The 17,848-nt window shown below is 35.2% G+C and overlaps 1 protein-coding gene across 11 annotated transcripts in view; it reads right to left on the minus strand.

Annotated features, from left to right (window-relative positions):
- The window catches only part of WDR37 (WD repeat domain 37), a 124,459-nt gene that overhangs the window by 64,408 nt on the left and 42,203 nt on the right, over nt 1–17,848 (minus strand). For 8 of the 11 annotated variants that reach the window (XM_072652056.1, XM_072652053.1, XM_072652057.1 and 5 more), the window contains one exon: nt 10,236–10,413. The exons of 1 other annotated variant lie outside the window; for it this stretch is intronic. In XM_072652056.1, coding sequence (XP_072508157.1) covers nt 10,236–10,373 — 138 coding nt within the window. In that variant the 5' untranslated portion in view covers nt 10,374–10,413. Of the gene's footprint in view, nt 1–5,083; nt 5,182–9,851; nt 9,930–10,235; nt 10,414–17,848 lie in introns of those variants that run through there. 2 more of the 11 variants (XM_072652058.1, XM_072652059.1) reach the window with 2 other exon arrangements.

The raw sequence follows: 17,848 nt of genomic DNA on the forward strand, positions 1-17,848 counted from the left end.
TTCATTCATTCATTCACTCATTCATTAAAGAAGGATTTTGAAGTTTCTCCTATGTTCTATTTAGACACTATGCTAGGCAAAATTCAAGAATGTAGTCTAAAAAAATTTTCTGTAGTAACCGTCTAGATTTGGCAATGCAGAAGCTTTGACTAAAATAATCTTGTGAATTAGTATATGTGTATGCATAAAATAATTATCTATATATTTCCAAGAGACATTGGTAGAAACTGACATATCTTTACTTTGCTGGTTACTATCCAGCTGTACTATCTTTGTGGCCTTAGGCAAAATTAGCAGTTGGACTGAAAGATATTTCTAAAATTCTGCCTAGCTCTGTATCTATGATCTGTCTGACCAGGTACATATCCTTCAATATTAATAATGATATGCTACTAATATTTTTTTAAAAACCCACTTACAGCTACAGTAATAAACTCTGTAAATATAGAAGCTAACTCCATGGCTGGTTTTTACTTCTAGGTAAATCATGTTACTGCAAGCTCTGATGTAAGGCAACTAAGTGGCACCATAGGGCACAGAGCACTGAGCTGGGAGTCTGGAAGACATGAGTTCAAATCCAGTTTCAGATACTTAACAGCTGTGTAATCCTGAGCAAGTACTGAACCACTTTTAGGCTCAGTTTCTTCATCTGTATAATGAAGACAATAATAGGACCTACTTTTCAGGGTTGTGAGGATCAAATGAGATAATTGTACTTTGTAAACCTTAAAGCACTATATGTTGTCATCAGTCATTCCCTCATATTTCTGGCACCCTCTCTGCTTCAAAAGATCCTGCTAGTTAGAAGAACAGGCTAATTTAAATTTTAAAGATGTAGTGTTTTTTAGAAGATTATAAATTATTAAAGGTAAGACAAGGGACTCGATGCAATTCCTACAATTACTAAATATTATTTAACTTTGAACAAGTATACCCTCTTTGTCTTCATTATTTCCTTTGTATTAAGATAGAACATATGTATATATGTATACGTATATCTGTGTATACATGTGTATGTATACACACACATACACACACTTATATACACATAATCACTTTATAGGCGGAATATAATGAGTTTAAATATGAGGCAAATGACAGGCCTTAAAGGAAAAAATAGGAATTATACTCCTATGTATATATCTCCTTTCCTTTAAAGAGCCTGAGTTATTTATTGCATTCACAAATTTTAAATTATAGAGAAAATTATGTGGAGAAACAGCTATTCAGATAAAAGATACATGATACTCTTCCTACATGCAAATATCCATACTAATTTCAACCAAAATTGTCAAGCACCACACATTCAATAAGTAAAAGTACAAACATATTGGCCACTCTGGTTTCATAATCAGTGATGGCTACTGAATTGGAAGAGAACTAGATGACCAACAGCCTAATATGCCTAAGACTTATTAACCTGGGGCACAATGATTCAGAGTATCCATAGCTTCAACTAGGCAAAACTACTGCTGAGGTTTTCTCAGTCAGAAGACAAGATTCACCTAAGCTATCATTTAGGCCTTATAAGTCTGTATCTGTAGCATGCCATGAATGCACAAATAGACACACATACAGGGCCTCAAAACATGCCTTCTAGGTCACTGCTAGAAAACAGGTTATGCTAGATATGCTTCCTATATACCTAATGTTAGTCTGAATAATATTAAGTGAATCATTAAATTTACTTACAGTACGTATTTTCTGAATTCTTAGTGGATTTACAACTTGAAAGATCTGGTGCAATGTTAGACTGCCCTTTTTCTCAGATTAAATTCTCAGGAAGATGTACAAATCAAAAACTAAATTGGTCTCCAACGGCACAAAGATTTTAGTGGCAATGAGTATCTAACCAAAAAGAGTTGTTAATTTTTAAAAATTATGCATAAAAATAAGAAATGTCTTAGAAGTTTTCAGATTTTGCCTCTATTCATATATTGTTAATTATTCAACTAGATTACAGTCCATCAATGGTCTGATTCAAAACACTGAGACTTATCTTTTTAGCAACCATATTTATCTATACATTTACATGGACTCGTGGATTTTGCACTAAAATAAATTACAAATATTTTAGGTGTTTTGTCCTTAAATAATTTATTACAGAATAATGAAATTTAACTGTGGATAATCAAGAAATAAAGCATAACATGACAATTTAACTTATCCACTAGAAGGCGAATTTGTACCAAAACAAAGAATTCTCAATCATATATAAGTCTAGCAAAGACTGTTGCTGAAAAATTTCTAGACTAAGTTAAAAGTAATAACTTTACAAAAGATTTAGATTCTTAAAATAACCTATTTCTGCTCCATACCTTTCATTTAATCAGAGCATCACTGTTCACTATTAACTTTTTACTCTTAAATTTTCTGGCAAAATAAAAAAAATTTGAAGTGAAAATTTTAATACACAACTGTGGTAAATTAACAATACTTTTCTTTCCTTTTATTCTAAGGTCAGGTTATTAACAGACTAAACTGATAAAGGATAAATAATGAATTGCTCTATACAAAAGTACCATTTTGTTTTATTCTACTGATTATGATCTGAAAAAATCAAGTCTGTTCAGTTCTACAAAATGGGATTGAAAAATTTAATTAACCATTCAGGGTATTTTGTTTAGGTTATACAACAGATAAAATAAGTCTGTGTGTAGGCTTTAAGTTACAAAGAGGCAAAAACAAGTAAAAATTTCTCACTTGAAAACAGTTAGATGGAAATGGACCAAAAGTACTCAATTTTTTAAAAAATCTTGTGTTTATTTTAATAGTATGTTATATTTCTATAACACAGAAACTATGACTAGCATTCTTCAGAGAACCATGCAAGACAGTTATAATCTATCCCCATCATACTAATTAAAAGCCTTCAGAGAAATTAACAGTTTAACTTAGATATACTTTCATTTTAGACCTCTTTAAAAACAAAATGTTGTAAAAAAAAAATGCCTCATTACTAATCTCTTCTCAAATATCACCCACTTTTAAAGGCCAATATCTTCATCATTATATACTTTTTTTAAAAGGTATGTTCCATTCTGTAATCAATTGTCATATTGGTGAGGGAAAAAAAAATCTTAAATTTAATTCTATAAGTAAAATGATGACCCAAAACCCCCCGAAATAAACCCTTACTACCTTACCCAACTACTTCTACCACAAAATTTCTTGACTTCATCCATTCTAGCTTCCTTAACATCAGTCTTTAATGAAGAGGTAACCCTTCTGGTCAAAAGGCCAAGTGCTCTTGAGATTTATCCTTGATTCTTTTCCTTCCATTGTCATCAGACTAACCCTACAATCATCCTTTCTCTCTAATCTTCAGTCTTTTCCTACTTACTGGTTCTTTCCCTGTTGCCTACAACTATAGCTATGCCCGAAAAAAAAAAATCCTCACAAGAGCCTATTATCCCCTCAAGGTATTACCCCCTATCTGTATTCCTTTTCAGAAAAAAGAAGGAAAGGAAGAAGGGTGCAAGGGACCAAGGAAGGGAAACTGTTCCTGCCCCTTCCCACCAATTCATCTCATACTCACCCTTTGCAATGTGGCTTCCAATCTCATTACTCAACTGAAACTGCTCTCCTCCAGATACTAATGATCTCTAATTGCCAAATTAGATGGTTCTTTCTTATTGGTCTGTTTCTTCTAAAATCTCTCTCTCATTTCCAATCTATTCTCCACACAGCTGACAAAGTGATTTTTAAAAGTGCAGGTCTAACCATTTCACTTACCTTTTCAATAAACTCTAGTAGCTCCTCCCTATTACTTTTAGGATAAATAAATAGAAGCACATCTGTTTGGCTTTTAAAGCCCTTCCCAAGCTGGCTCCAATATGACTTTCCAACCTTATAGTGAATTACTCTCCTTCCTGCACATTATACTCCAGCTAAATTGGCTTTCTTGCTCCAGCATGATACTCAATCTCTCAAATGCACCACATTGTACTTGCTGTCCCCCATTCTGGGAATGCACCCACTTCAACTTGACCTCTTAGAATCCTTTGTTTTCTTCAGAACTCTGCTTGAGCACTACCTTCAACATGAAGCTTTTCCTGATCCCAAATGTTAGTGCAGTCCTCTCAAAAAATTTGCTACAGATTTTGTAAATATGTTGTATATACTTATAGACAGTACATCTCCTCTGGTCGAATGAAGACTACTGGAATACAGAAACTATTTTTGTCACTGTATACCGAGTACCTAGCACAGTGACCAGTGACTAGCACAAAGGAGGTACCTGATGAATGTTTCTATCATTCATTTTAGTTGCTCATGCTTAAAGTGGAAAACAAACTCCAAACACAGAAAAGAAGGCATGCTACACAATGATTCTAGTCTTTCCCAAGTCAGATACAACTACACCAAAACCAGGGCAGCCCTGCTTATTACTAAATCAGTCATTAAAATCACTAGAAATTTTATAAATCTTTTTATATAAGGAAATTAGAAGAGATTACAGTGTAAAAAAACAAAAAACAAAAAACTACACTGCCATGCAATTCTAGAAACCTTTAACTTTCCAAACACAGATTTCTAATTTAATTACTAGTTAAGTACCATACTTTGACAGTTTTTTTAGACATTTGGATGAATGACATTATAGATATACTAGCAGTGATCTTACATTTTATCTCTCAATACCCTCATTTTCTCCTGATACTTGGCAGGACAATACTTTTTAAACATACTATTTCCTAAAATTAAAACAGTATTCCTGGTCATGTGTACACTGTGTCCAGATACTTCCTACTCCCATTACCTCTTCTGAATATGCAAATACCCATGAAGAACCTTTTACTCTTTGACCTTCTACTATTACAGTCTACTCCTCCATTCCTGTGTTGAATATCAAAAAATGATGAATCTGTTCAACAAAAATTCATTACGGATCTAGCATGTGTTGGTTTTCATTGGAAAGACCTTGGAAATCCCACCTCTGACACATACTAGCTGTGATCTTGGGCATGTCACAGCTCAGTGCCCCCCAGGTAATTCTCTAAGAATATAGGTTGCTAAGAAAGTGCTAATCTCTAAGGCTAAAAGGTGGAGAGCGGGTGCTGAACTGGTAGAGTTTCTTTACCAGGAGCTTCCTTTACTGAAAAATCACAGGTCTAATCCACAGGGTAACAACTGTATCAGCATCCCTTGAATCCCCACTTTCTGGAACCAATGTAGCCCCTAGTCAACAAGAAATATAAGAATCTATTAGTTCATAGTTCAAGTAGCTTAATATTAATGCATTAACGCTGGTCACATTTTTACTTTGTGACATAATAAACACTAGACATCTACCACATCCAATGTGACTACATACCCCCCCCTCACCATAATGGTAATATTACACCTCAAGTCCAGTAAGTGGAGTTCTACGTCTTATTCCCCTTATACATTATCCTTTGACCCAGTTCCCCCCAAAATATACCCCTGCCTGGTCCCATCTTCTTAAACCACATTCCCGTCACTGAATTACTACCTATGTCAGATCTTCCTGATACCACCTGTTCACTTGGATTTTCATTTATCTACTGCCACATTCCCTGCATCTATTCAGACTTCCATACCAAAATCCATGCTGAGACCTTTCTGGAAAACAAATCATGTTGCAGTGAGTCTGTCTAATCACTGGTTCCCAACAAGCCCTGGCCTAATTTATTCTACCACTGAGCCCCAGTACTGACACCATACTAGATGTTTTAGCTAGCTGCAAAGACTATTATATAGTAGTGCAAGTAGCAGCAAACTACAGCTAGTTCACCAGCAGCTAAGAATGGAAAGTTGTATTTTAAAACATAAAAATAATGTAAATAAATATAAGGAAAGTTTTATTACATTTTAAAATGTAAAGACTATCCTTAGCTCATAGGTTGCACAAAACCAGGCAGCAACCCAATGTGGCCCAGGGGCCATAGTTTGCTGACCCCTAACACAGTAGAAGAGGTAAGACGTGTATACTTTAGACTGTGCACTCCTTGAAAACATGGATTGTCTTCTGCCTTTCTCTGTAGTGTTTTCCATAGTGCCTGCCACATAAAAGGTTTTGAATAAATGTTTACTGACTAAATAAATGACAAAATGGGATAAGAGACATGACAGGTTGTTGCACAACCAAAAGAATTTTAAATTGCTGCGAAGTTTTCCACAACGTCTGGCTTCTGTACTTCAAAACATTCCTGTCGATAACATATACAATAATGTATACATAGCTATGTTTATAATGTAGAATTTTTTAACTGCAAGGATCAACCTTCAGTGTGGTGTATAAATTAGTAGGGATAAAATAAAATAATTAAAAGTACTGATTTATCCACCAAACTTTTCAACTTTTCATATCTTTAAAACATTGCAATGTCCTTTTGCTGCAGTTCTTGGCACTGAGTTCATAACATTCTGACACATATTCTTTGATTCTTCATCATAAACCAGTTTTATTACAATGGATATTAAGTATACCTTTGACAGAGTCCATTTTTCTAAATCTAGCTTTCATTACAGCCCAAAGTTCTCATCTGAGTTTAAATCAGCTGAGTTCCCAGGCCACTGAAGCATGTTTAGCTTCAATTCTCAAATAGATTTCTTAACCTTCTATGATGCATGGAATTGTACAAGGTTATGCTGCGGTATTCCATCTCCATTTGAGAATCTGTTATTCTGGAATAATTCTGCTCCTCAGTCTATCAATATATTTATCTAAGTTCATCATTCTCTAAAAGGGACAAGACCACCCAAAATTAAAAAAAAAAAACCTAAAATATTTTTTGGAGGCAATCGTTTTATAGATCATATAGGCTTCACTTGGAATCCTTTTGACAAAAATTTTGATATTGCCCTGAATAAGAAATTAAGTTTGATAACTGTCACCTTTTTCCAATATTCAGTAGTTCAATCTTTGTACATATTGTACTGCCTATAATAAGAGTTTTTTCTTCATAGAAATGGTCAGCCGCTGTTTTTAATTGAGTTGCTGGTTATTCTTCTAACTTCAAGAAACCTATGTGAGCACTATAGAAGAATGAATAATCCCACCAAATGTCAATGACAGTCTCTGCTTATATTCTGAGGATTAATTAGGCTACTGTGCAGCAACAATTTGTCAGTTCTTAGAGTTGTTTTTCTTTTTGTTAATCACACTTTCATTTGTGTTTTGATGGAAATGAATGATGTTTGAAATCCCTGACTTCATAGTAAATCTCTGCTGTTATCTCTAAAATTCAATGAAGTATGCTCTTTAAAAGCCACAACTTTTGCACATTTCCTTGGAGTAATATTGTTAAAAACCACAAATTAAAAGACAAAACCAAGACCAGTGAAACAGGTGCACATGGCACAAACCTAGAATTCAACTGATAAGACAACTAAAGGCTGGGAAACCATCTTAATCCAGTGTTTTACCTGGAGGGAAAAACTAGGAGCAATAGGTTAAACGAGTGAATAAGTAAAAGCTGCACAGGGAAACCAAGACCTGACGCAAGGCAAAAACTTCCAATGAGAGTTATACCCAAGTGGAATGGACTGCCTCAGAAGTAAAGAGATCCCTCTCGTATTTACGAATGTCCTCAAGCAAAGATTGGAGGTCCATCTAGCAGATACGTCATAGATGGAATTCTTTTTTTAGGTATGGGTTGGCCTAGATAGCTAATGAAATCCTGTTCTTGTAAAACTCAATAATTCTGGAGTCTCTCCCCAATATCCAACACACTCTTGACCAGACACCTCCTCCTATTTTACTTCTGTTAATAGTTCCACCAACTTTCCTAATTACCCAAACTCAAAACTATAATCATCTGTGCTTCTCCTCATCTTTCAGTTTCCAATCATCTAAGCCCTATTTAATCAATATTAGAAATGTCTTGAATTCACTCTATCTTTCCTATTCCCAGTGTCACTACCTTACTTCAGGCCCTCAATACCCTTCACTTGTACAATTACAATAGCCTGGAGTCTTTGGCCCATAAAAACTGTTCTCCAAATTACCAACATATTAAAATCTGTAAAGTTTTGCCTTGAATGCCTAGGAATTCACAGGAAAAAAACTCCTGGAAGAAGGGGATTAATGATACTCAAAGGCTCAGATCTCAATAGACAAAATGCACAGCATGACTGCATAATTATAACAAAGAATTGGTAAATGTGATTCAGGACTGGAATACCTTATTCAGAAGGAATGAATTATATAAAAAGGAGGGAAAGAAAAGGGAATAAGCATTTATATAATGCTTACCACATGACAAGCACTGTGCTAAGTACTTCTGTAGATATTATCTCATTTCATCCTCAACCCCAGGACATAGATGCTATTATTATTCCCACTTTACAGTTGAGAAAACAGAGGCAGGCAGAGGTTAAGTGATTGTCCAGGGTTACACACACTGCTGGTAAAAGTCACAGGTCACATTTGAACTCCTGACTCCAGGCCCAACACTCTATCAAATGTCCCACCTCAATGATTAGGGGGCAGTGTTTCAAGAACATATTTTGTATATGAAAACCCAGAAGGAAAAATCAAGTAAGAACTTTTGGGTAGAGATCAATATTGTATATTACAGTCCACCTGGACAAAAGGAGGAATTAGACGATGGGTTCCAAAAGCAGACAGGAAAGAGAAATAGAGAATTTCAGCTCTCTGGATATGTGAAGAGGCTCTCTCTGCTAATGACCGAGTATCTGATAATTTCACCTTTCAGAAGGTAGTATTTGTCACTGTCCATTCCTCTCCAGAGTCTTTCTCTTAGCAGGTGCATCTAATTCCGCAGTTTCCAACATTACCTTAACATAGGTAACTCCCAAATCTGTACGTACCACTCTGCTCTCCTGAGCTCCAGACCCACATTTTCCCACAATCTACTAGCTATCATCACCTGAATGTATCTCAGAACTTGAGTCCAACTGCTACATTTTACAGTTGAAGAAGTTGAAATCCAGAGTTTTTCAATGGTTAGTCTAGGTCCTCGATACCTCCTCGGACTGCATTGGGTCTTCTAATCAGACACTCTGATACCAATCTTGTCTCCAACTCAATTTCAAATAGATTAAAAAGTGGAACCGGTAAAGAAATACTATCACTAAAGACCAATCATTACTGACTAGGCAATTTGTAATGCAAAATAAAATATTGGGGACAAAGACACCACTTTTTGATATTATGTTAATTCAATGTGGCCTCTAATTCATTCTTTCTATCACTTCCTATCACTAGTAGTTTAAATTCCCTCAAATGCTCAGAAACCATCAATGGCTTTTTGTAAACTACCAAATAAAATCCAAATTTAGCCTAATATTCAAGATACTTCATATTCTAAGTTTAAAATGCCTCTGTGGCCTCATCTTACACTACTTTTCAAATACTCTATGCTCCAACCAAAGAGGCTTACTCATTAATATATTCCCCTCTTTCTTGTTTATGTTGCTTGGTTAAAGCCATTCCCTACACCTGCTTCGAAAGGCCTTCCTCTCAGGGCCCTTCAAATCTCAACCTGTTGAAATTCTATCTTTCAAAACCCAGTTCAAATGTCACCTCTCTCAAGAAAACTTCCCTAACTTTCCTCCCAAAAGCTAAAAATGAAAAATACCCCTTCAGATCATTCACAGAATTCTTTATTGTTTCTATATGCCTAACTTGTTTTATTAGAGCTATTTCAGTACAGCATGCCCTATCTCCCCTTTTAACCTGTAAGTAGGTACTAAATTAATCTCCGTTGAACTGAATGTATAAAGTGAATTAATAATGAATTTTACCACAGCTCCTGGAGAGAATAAAAGTGAAGCTGAAGAACTGCTATCAAAGGTAACATACCATGCTGAAAAGAGAGCTAGTCTCAAACCCAAGTTCAAGTCCTGACTCTGAAACTTACCGAAGTACAACTGTGGACAGGTCATTTGATTTTTCAGTGCCCCAGATAACTCTCTAACACTATGGATTGCAGAGAAGTTGCTGCACTGTTAAAGGAGTTCATAAAAAATTTCTGAGTACTAATAAAATCCCAAGTTAAAAAAAAAAAGCCTTACATTTTAAAAATCCAATCACCATAAATTTATATATATGTATACACATACACACATATATGTACACATACAAACTACACAAATAAATAAGAAAATTCTTAGCTATACCATAACATATGAATCATATCTGGATATGACTCAGGACATCTAGCTACATCATGCTTCCTGTCTTTATAAAACTATAAATAAATATGATAATTGAGATGGGAAGACAGTGGTCAATGTGCACTTACTTGTCCTTCCAACATTTCTCTTGGAAGTCCTGTCCTTTCTTGTTCTGAACTGTTAGTTCTTCTTATAGAAAGACTATGTGATTTGCGTTTCTGCTTTGCCTGGCGAGCAGTTGCACAACTTCCGCTTTCTGTGGGCATTACTTCTAGAAAATAATGTCCTGGTTTCTCCTGCAATATGCTAAACAAAAATAAAAGGAAAAAAATGAAAGTTTTCTTTTTGGTTTTTCTTTAGACAATAAAGCACTATCAAAAATTTTTTAATCAAGTCAGGTAAAATTTTAGTGTATACTATGTGCCAGGCACTGTGCTCAGTGCCGAGGATGCAAAGAAGTGTCTGCTCTCAAGGAACTCACATGAGGAAGATTATATGAAAATAATTATGTAGCTAGAGGACAGTGTAAGAAGGCTGGAAAGGTAGGAAGAAACAAACTATGAAGGGCTTTAAATGACAAGAAGAGGATTTTATATTTGATCCTAAAAGTAAGAAGAATGATGGGAGCTTGTGAAAGAAAAGGGAGGAGGCAGAGAGTGAATGACAAAGAAAATTACTTTGGTAGCTAAATAGAGGATGGATTGAAGCAGGGAAAGGTCTGGAGGAAGAGAATCCAATTAAAAGGCTATTACCATAATCCAAGGAAGGGGTGATGGAAGCCTATACTTGCCACAGGCCCTACTACTGAAATACCTGTTCCAAAGAACTAGAAAATAAGAATAAAGAAGTCAAGGAATTAGGAAGAGAATAAAAAGAAGAGAAGTAAAAGTAATCTTGATGATAAAATATTAAATTTATACCAACAATTTTTATAATAAAGAATTAGGAGAAAAAGTAGATTCCCATAAAAAGAAAAATGGCTAAACAAATTGTGGTAGAGGTAATTGTCATGGGTTATTACTGCCATGAAGAAAATGAAGAATTGCTAAAAAATATGAGAAGCCTTGTATGCAGAGCAAAAGTAAGCAGAACCAGAAAAATAATGTACGTGATGATCACAATAACATAAAGGAAAACAATCCTGAAAGACTCCAAAACTCTGATTCAATGTAATGACCTGATATGTTTTGAGAGAACTGACTTAAAATTTAAGCCTGAGCCCAGAACAAATAACAAAAAGCCTTTCAGCAGAGTTGTGTCAATTCAAAATTAGGGAAGTAGTATGAGGTGGCAAAGTGTAGATTTGCTTTGCTTAACTCTACTTCTTTATTATAAGGACAGATTCTACTGGGCATGGCAGACGCAGGGAGTCATTGGGAAGATATAGTGATACTTTTTAAAAACATCAACAAAATATTTTTTAAAGGCATAACCAAAATCATCCAAACTCATTTGCAGCATACTACTGAGTCACAGCAACAATATTCACAGAAAAAAATTGTTTTAAAAGTTTCCACAAGAGGAGATTCACACACACACACACACACACACACACACATACAATCTTTCCATAACTTCTACTATTTCCATAGCAAGTGGAGTAGTGAGATCCATAGGTACACTATACTTTTCTCTCTACTGTACGTACTAAGTACAAACCTGCAAAGGCTGGAAAAACAGAAGAATATTGAAGAAATTACTGGAATATAATGTCACACAACCCACTACAATTTCAATAACCTCAATATATTCACATATGGTGTCAGCTTTCTAGATAAAAATCTTAGTTGTAATTCTTTAATGCTACATTGGACTCCCAATTCTCCTTTAAGAAGATACATCCAAAATTATTAAATATCTAAAAGTTTCTAGATTTTCTCAAGTCCTTCTTAAAAAATGTAGCTTCATCAAGCTCTGTAAAAACCCTTCTATGACAAATGGTGGCCTTTACTCACATGAGAAAAGGGCTTATGACAACACTATTGATGTTTCAGATATCTGAGGAACTCTATAATACAATGTATCATGCACTTATGGTTTTATATTTGAAATTTTTTCTCCTACTACTTTAGTTTTTATGAAAATTATTTAATTAAAAGATTATAAAATCACTAACTACAGAAATATTGCAAATGAATTATTTTATAATCATTGTCTAATTATTTTGTCTATAAAATGAGCAACTTGCATAGGGGAAAAGAAATCAATCAAAACAATTATTTGGTATATAATAAAATAATAGCAAATTGACATTTACATAGCACTTTAAAGTGTGTAGATCATTGGAAACACATCTAGGCATAAACAAGCAGATACACACAAAAAGTAGTGTAACTAAATCTTTACTTTACATGAAGAAGTCCAATACTAAACCAAATGAAGAATGTGGTTTAACTACATACTAGACAACAAAAATCTTAACTGAAATCCCCACTCCTACTTTGACTATAATTTCCAAGTAAACACTGAATGGTTTCACTCTCTGCTGTTTATAACTTATCAAATTTTTTTATTTAAAAGGCCAAAACTAGCCTTCTTGGAAGGTTTGTTTTATTGAAGTGCGCCAAGGTTCTATGACTACTTTCTAAAGCACAATAAAACCCAGGAAGTTTATTCTTTTAATATGAAAATATGTGTATATTTTTACAGTAGTCACATATCTAAACCAGTTTTAGACTCTATTAAAGCATACACACTACACCATTGACTTCAATTATAAAATAAATTTGCAACATATTTCTAAGAATGGCATCAACCTCGCTCTTTGAGAAAGCACGTTTCCACAGAAAACTATGTAGATTATCATTACGTGATAAAGTTACAATTTACAGGCAATTCTGTTTGGAATTATACCTTTAAAATATCTACAAGTGAAATACTTCAAACACCATGAAGTAAAATATCATTATCACTTGCTTCAGTTTCCCCTATCACAAGATGACTCAAATTAGATATCCTATATATCCAAACTAAACCAAGAAAATTTGGTAGAATTACCTTTTTTCATTACCAATACATAAAACACACTTTTACTAGTTCTAAAAGTTCCTGCACTATTAAAGACAAGAGCACAAGAAGTTTTTAGGCCTGCTCCTTTTTTTTTCACTAGGTATATAACTGTGAAGTTATCAGTGTAGGGAATTCCAGGTTTAGAAAACTTCTTTCACAAATTCAGATTATCAGTTCATCTTTAACTTAAGTACAGTTTTAAAAAGTTGCTTGGGAGGCACAGAGAGGTTAACTGCCTTAGTACATTAAACCACAGACCTTATAATCCTTAACGGAGGAATACAAAAAAACTGAATACTGTGTCATTTTAATGACCAAACTTGGCCCCAAAAAGGAATTGGGAAAAATGAAGTTACCTCCTTCTTTGTAGAGGTGAGGAACTATGGGTATGAAACACTGCCCACATTGTTAGGCATGGCTGACATGTTGGTTAGTTGTGCTGAACTGCTTACCCCTCCCTCATTTTAAACAAAATCTGTTTCAAAGGATGACTTGCTGAGCAAGTTGACAAGGGCATCATATATTCAGAAATAAAGATGTTATAAAATAAAGATTTTTTTTAAAAAAAATAAAGTTCAAGAAAAAAATTAAAACATACTTTGGAACCTGAATTTTCTAAATGATAGTTTTACCATATTTAGTATACTCATAGCTACAGATATTTAAGAACACTGGCATCTTTTTACTCCTGGATACTCTCTTTAAGGTTCTCAAGTCACTAATCTCTCTTAGTTCACCTATTTAACCATTCCTCAACTGCCTGTTCATCTACAGGAGGCCTACAAACTGTGGGTGCCCTGCCAAAGGTTTGCCAATAGCCTTCAATCTCCATAATGACCTCTTATCTCATCACCTCTTATGAATTTAATTACCATTTCCTCTAAGATTATCCCAAATCTATATACCTCATCCTAATCTCTCTTCTGAGTTTCAGTCTCAGCACCAATTTCTTTGACATCCCAAGGCACCTCTTAACTCAACCCAATCAAAACAGAACTCATTATCTTCCCGAAAAGAAATCTATCCTCTTCCAAACTTCCTTCTTACCATCAAAGGTGCCACACCATGCTACAAGTCACCCAGTCTCACTAACCTTAGTCATCATCCTCAACTCATCTCTCCACAACATCTCTGGATTATCTCTCTACCTCAAGTCTCAAACAAATCTGACAAAATAATTGTCCCTAAAATGCAGTTTTGACCATGTCATCCAGTGTCATTCCCCTAGTCTCTCAACTAACTCCAACAACTTCATAAAACTTCTAGTATGAAATTCTCTATTTGTCACTAAGAGAATTTCAAAACTTTGTCCCTTTCCTTTCTAGTTTCCTTACACTTTACCTCCCCTGTTCCCACATACTTTATGACCCAGCAATACTTCCCATATGACACTCTACCAACTCCATGCCCTTGCACTGGCTGTCTGCCATGTCTAGAATGGTTCCTCTCATCTCTGCCTCCAGATTCCTTTTAAGACTCAGCTCAAATCTCACTTTCTCACTTTGAAGGCCTTTCTCATTCTTCTGCCCCTGCCCCCTCTCACTGCTAGTACTTTCCTTTTGGGATTACCTTCCATCAAGCCAGTATTCGTCATGTACCCACAAACTTTTTTGCAACGTTTCCATTAGAATCTGAGCTCCGTGAGGACTGGGATATTTTCTGCTTTACTCAGTGCCTGACACATGGTAAATATTTAATAAAAGCTCATTGACAAGCTTTTCAATGAAATTACATAGTACAGAATATCTCACTAAGAGAAGCAGTGCTGTATAACAGAAAATTAACAGGAAATAAGGATCAAAAGGCCTGGCCTGAGTTTAAATACATAATGGGATTGGCAAACTGTGTAACCCTGGATAAGCTACTGATTACTGGTTTATACCTCAGCTATAAAATTAGAGTAATAAAACTAGAATCACCTTGCTCACAAAGTTGTTGCTAGAATCAGTGGAATTTATGTAAAGTACATTATAAACCATAAAGTACTGTGTAAAGCTTTAAAAAAAAGTAGCAACACTTATGTAAGATGAATCATACCAAACAAATTCTGATTGGATGTCTTTTTCCCTGATTAAAAATCTGTTCAACCGCACACAAAATTTTTCTGACATTTAAATTTTAAATGTAGCTTTTGTACAACATTTGCCAAACAGATTACCAAAACTATTTTTCTAAATGCATTTGAGGTGACTATAAGAGGCCCTCACACCTAATCTTAACAAATTTCAGCGTTAGATTTTGATTGATCATTTGCATAAGAACAGACTGGAAAGGCGCTAGAGGATGGGTTGAGGCTACTTCAAAAGCCTTTATGGACTTATTAATCACAGCAAACAGGAGAACACCAGTAAGACTAAGGATCCATGAGACAAGCTGATCAACCAGGAATTTTCACTGGCTTAAGTCTTACAATTCACCACAGGGAGAGAAATTACAGCTGGATCTAAAGGACAAGTGAGAACTCCAGTAAAGTGAAACTTTTAGGAATTCGACATGGAAAAGTCAAAAGGTGCTTACTCAGTATCCCTCCCCTAGCTCTCAGCAAGGCTCACCAGCTAAACGACAGCTTGTACTTGAGATTCACAAAGGGATTCCCTGGCAGCCTCAGAGACTTTGACAGCATACTCAGGCTTTGCCAGTCCCTCACTCAGCTGCAAGAAGTAGCAAGCATGAGTGTGCCCACCTATGTGAAGAGGAGAAGAAATCAGAAGCTGGGAGAACTGGCCTTCCTTCTGACTGGAACAGACCCCAGGGAGATGCAAAGCCACAGACGCTTCAGACTTCCTTCAACCCTGCAAAAACTGGGAGATTCAGCCCAAACAGAGAAGGAAAGAATGAGAAACAGGGAAAGAAATAGGGCAAAGATTACTGTAATTAGTTACATTAAGCATAAAAGAAAGGGGACAGAAATGCAGTTGGTAATAGTAATATCTTCTCAGAAGCTTCATAGGACAAGAACTGAGGACAGTGAAAAGTAAATTCCTCAATATGAAAGGAGGTTGAGGCTTTTTACAGTCTATAGACACTACTCAAAGGAAAAGTGAAAGACAAAATGTAAACAGAAAAGGCTAAAACAAAGACATCAAAAAAGAACAGATCTGGAACACAAGTGTATTGAAGTGAAAGACTATGCTGAAAAGAAGCAAAAGGTCATGATGTTAAAAGGGTACAAAGCGTAGATAGATGATCTCTATATACAAGCAAAGTCACAGACACTGAAGATACCATACACAGAGACAAAGCAGGGATTCCAGATGTCTCAGAAAAATAAGACAAATTGGAAACCTGAACATATATAATGCAGGAAGGGAAGAAGGGAGGGAGGAAGTTCATAGATCACCTTCTGGAAGGAAAAAACAGCCTTCAAAAGAATAAAAGGTAAGAGAATTAAAGGACAAGGCAAAAGAAATCAATCTTAGAAAATGTCAGAAAAAAAAAACACTAGCAAAAGAAATTGGAGAAAAGAGGCTATTTTACCTAATTATATGCCAATAAATCTAACAACCTAAGTGACATGGATGAATATTTACAAAAATATAAATTACCCAGAATAACAAAAGAAGAAATAGAATACTTAAATAACTTTATCCCTAAAAAAGAAACTAAACAAGCCATTGATGAGCTCCCTAAGAAAAAATCCTTGGGATCAGATGCAGTCACAAGTGAATTCTACCAAACATTTAAATAACAATTAATTCCAATAATATGTAAATTATTTGGAAAAATGAGCAGAGAATGAATCCTTCAAAATTCCTTTCACACCAAATACTGTGCCGATGTCTAAACCAGGAAGAATAAAAACAGGGAAGAAAATTATAGACTAATTTCCCTGATGAATATTCATACAAAAATTTTAAATAAAAAAATTAACAAGGAGACTACAGCAATATATCACAAAGATTATACACTATAACCAGGTAGGATTTACACCAGGAATGCAGGGCTGGTTCAGTACTAGGAAAATTATCAGAACAATTTGACCACATCAATAACAAAATCAATAAAAATGATATGATTTCCTGTGTTCCTTTGCATAGTTTTGGTGTTCACAGGTATGGAAAAATACGTATCTGATTTATTTCAGATTTGTTATTGCTTTCATTTTTTTATTCCTCTTTTTTTTTCAGGAAGGAATAGTTCTGTGGAAGGCAGCAAGGCAGCAAGTAAAGAATGCAGAGAGAAATACAGGTAATGCAAGAAACAAAATATCCCAACACACACCAACCCACCCCCCACCCCTACCCCTGGTCTTCCTCCCTTGCTGCAAGATGCACAAGGAAGGCCTCAGGAGCTACACCAATTCTCAGAAACTGAGGTCCTCTACTCCTCACTCTTTTCAATCTCTCCTCCTCATTCACTGGCACTGGCATCTTATAGAAGCAAGAAGCCATAGGAAATCTGTATGTGCATGAAAATTGACAGAATTTCAAAGATATTTCTTCCTAAATGTCATCTTCTTCAGAAAAAAAACAACAACACTAGATTGCACTGGGATTTTGCTATCTGAGAGATTGCAGGCCTCAGAGCTGAGACTGAGGAAAGAAAATTAAAGACAATTTCCACTGACCCTGGGTAAGGGTTGCTGTTTTTCTGTTTTTTCCTAAAGGAATCTAGCAGTTCCCTGGCCAAGGATTACAGATTACGCAGAAGCTGAAATTGCCAACCAGTGAAGAAATGTGCCCAGCACTCTTGTGTAACAAGGAGCACTAAGTTGCCTATTCACATGAATTCT

Source organism: Notamacropus eugenii, chromosome 3, assembly GCF_028372415.1.
Source record: "Notamacropus eugenii isolate mMacEug1 chromosome 3, mMacEug1.pri_v2, whole genome shotgun sequence".
NCBI lineage: Eukaryota > Metazoa > Chordata > Mammalia > Diprotodontia > Macropodidae > Notamacropus > Notamacropus eugenii.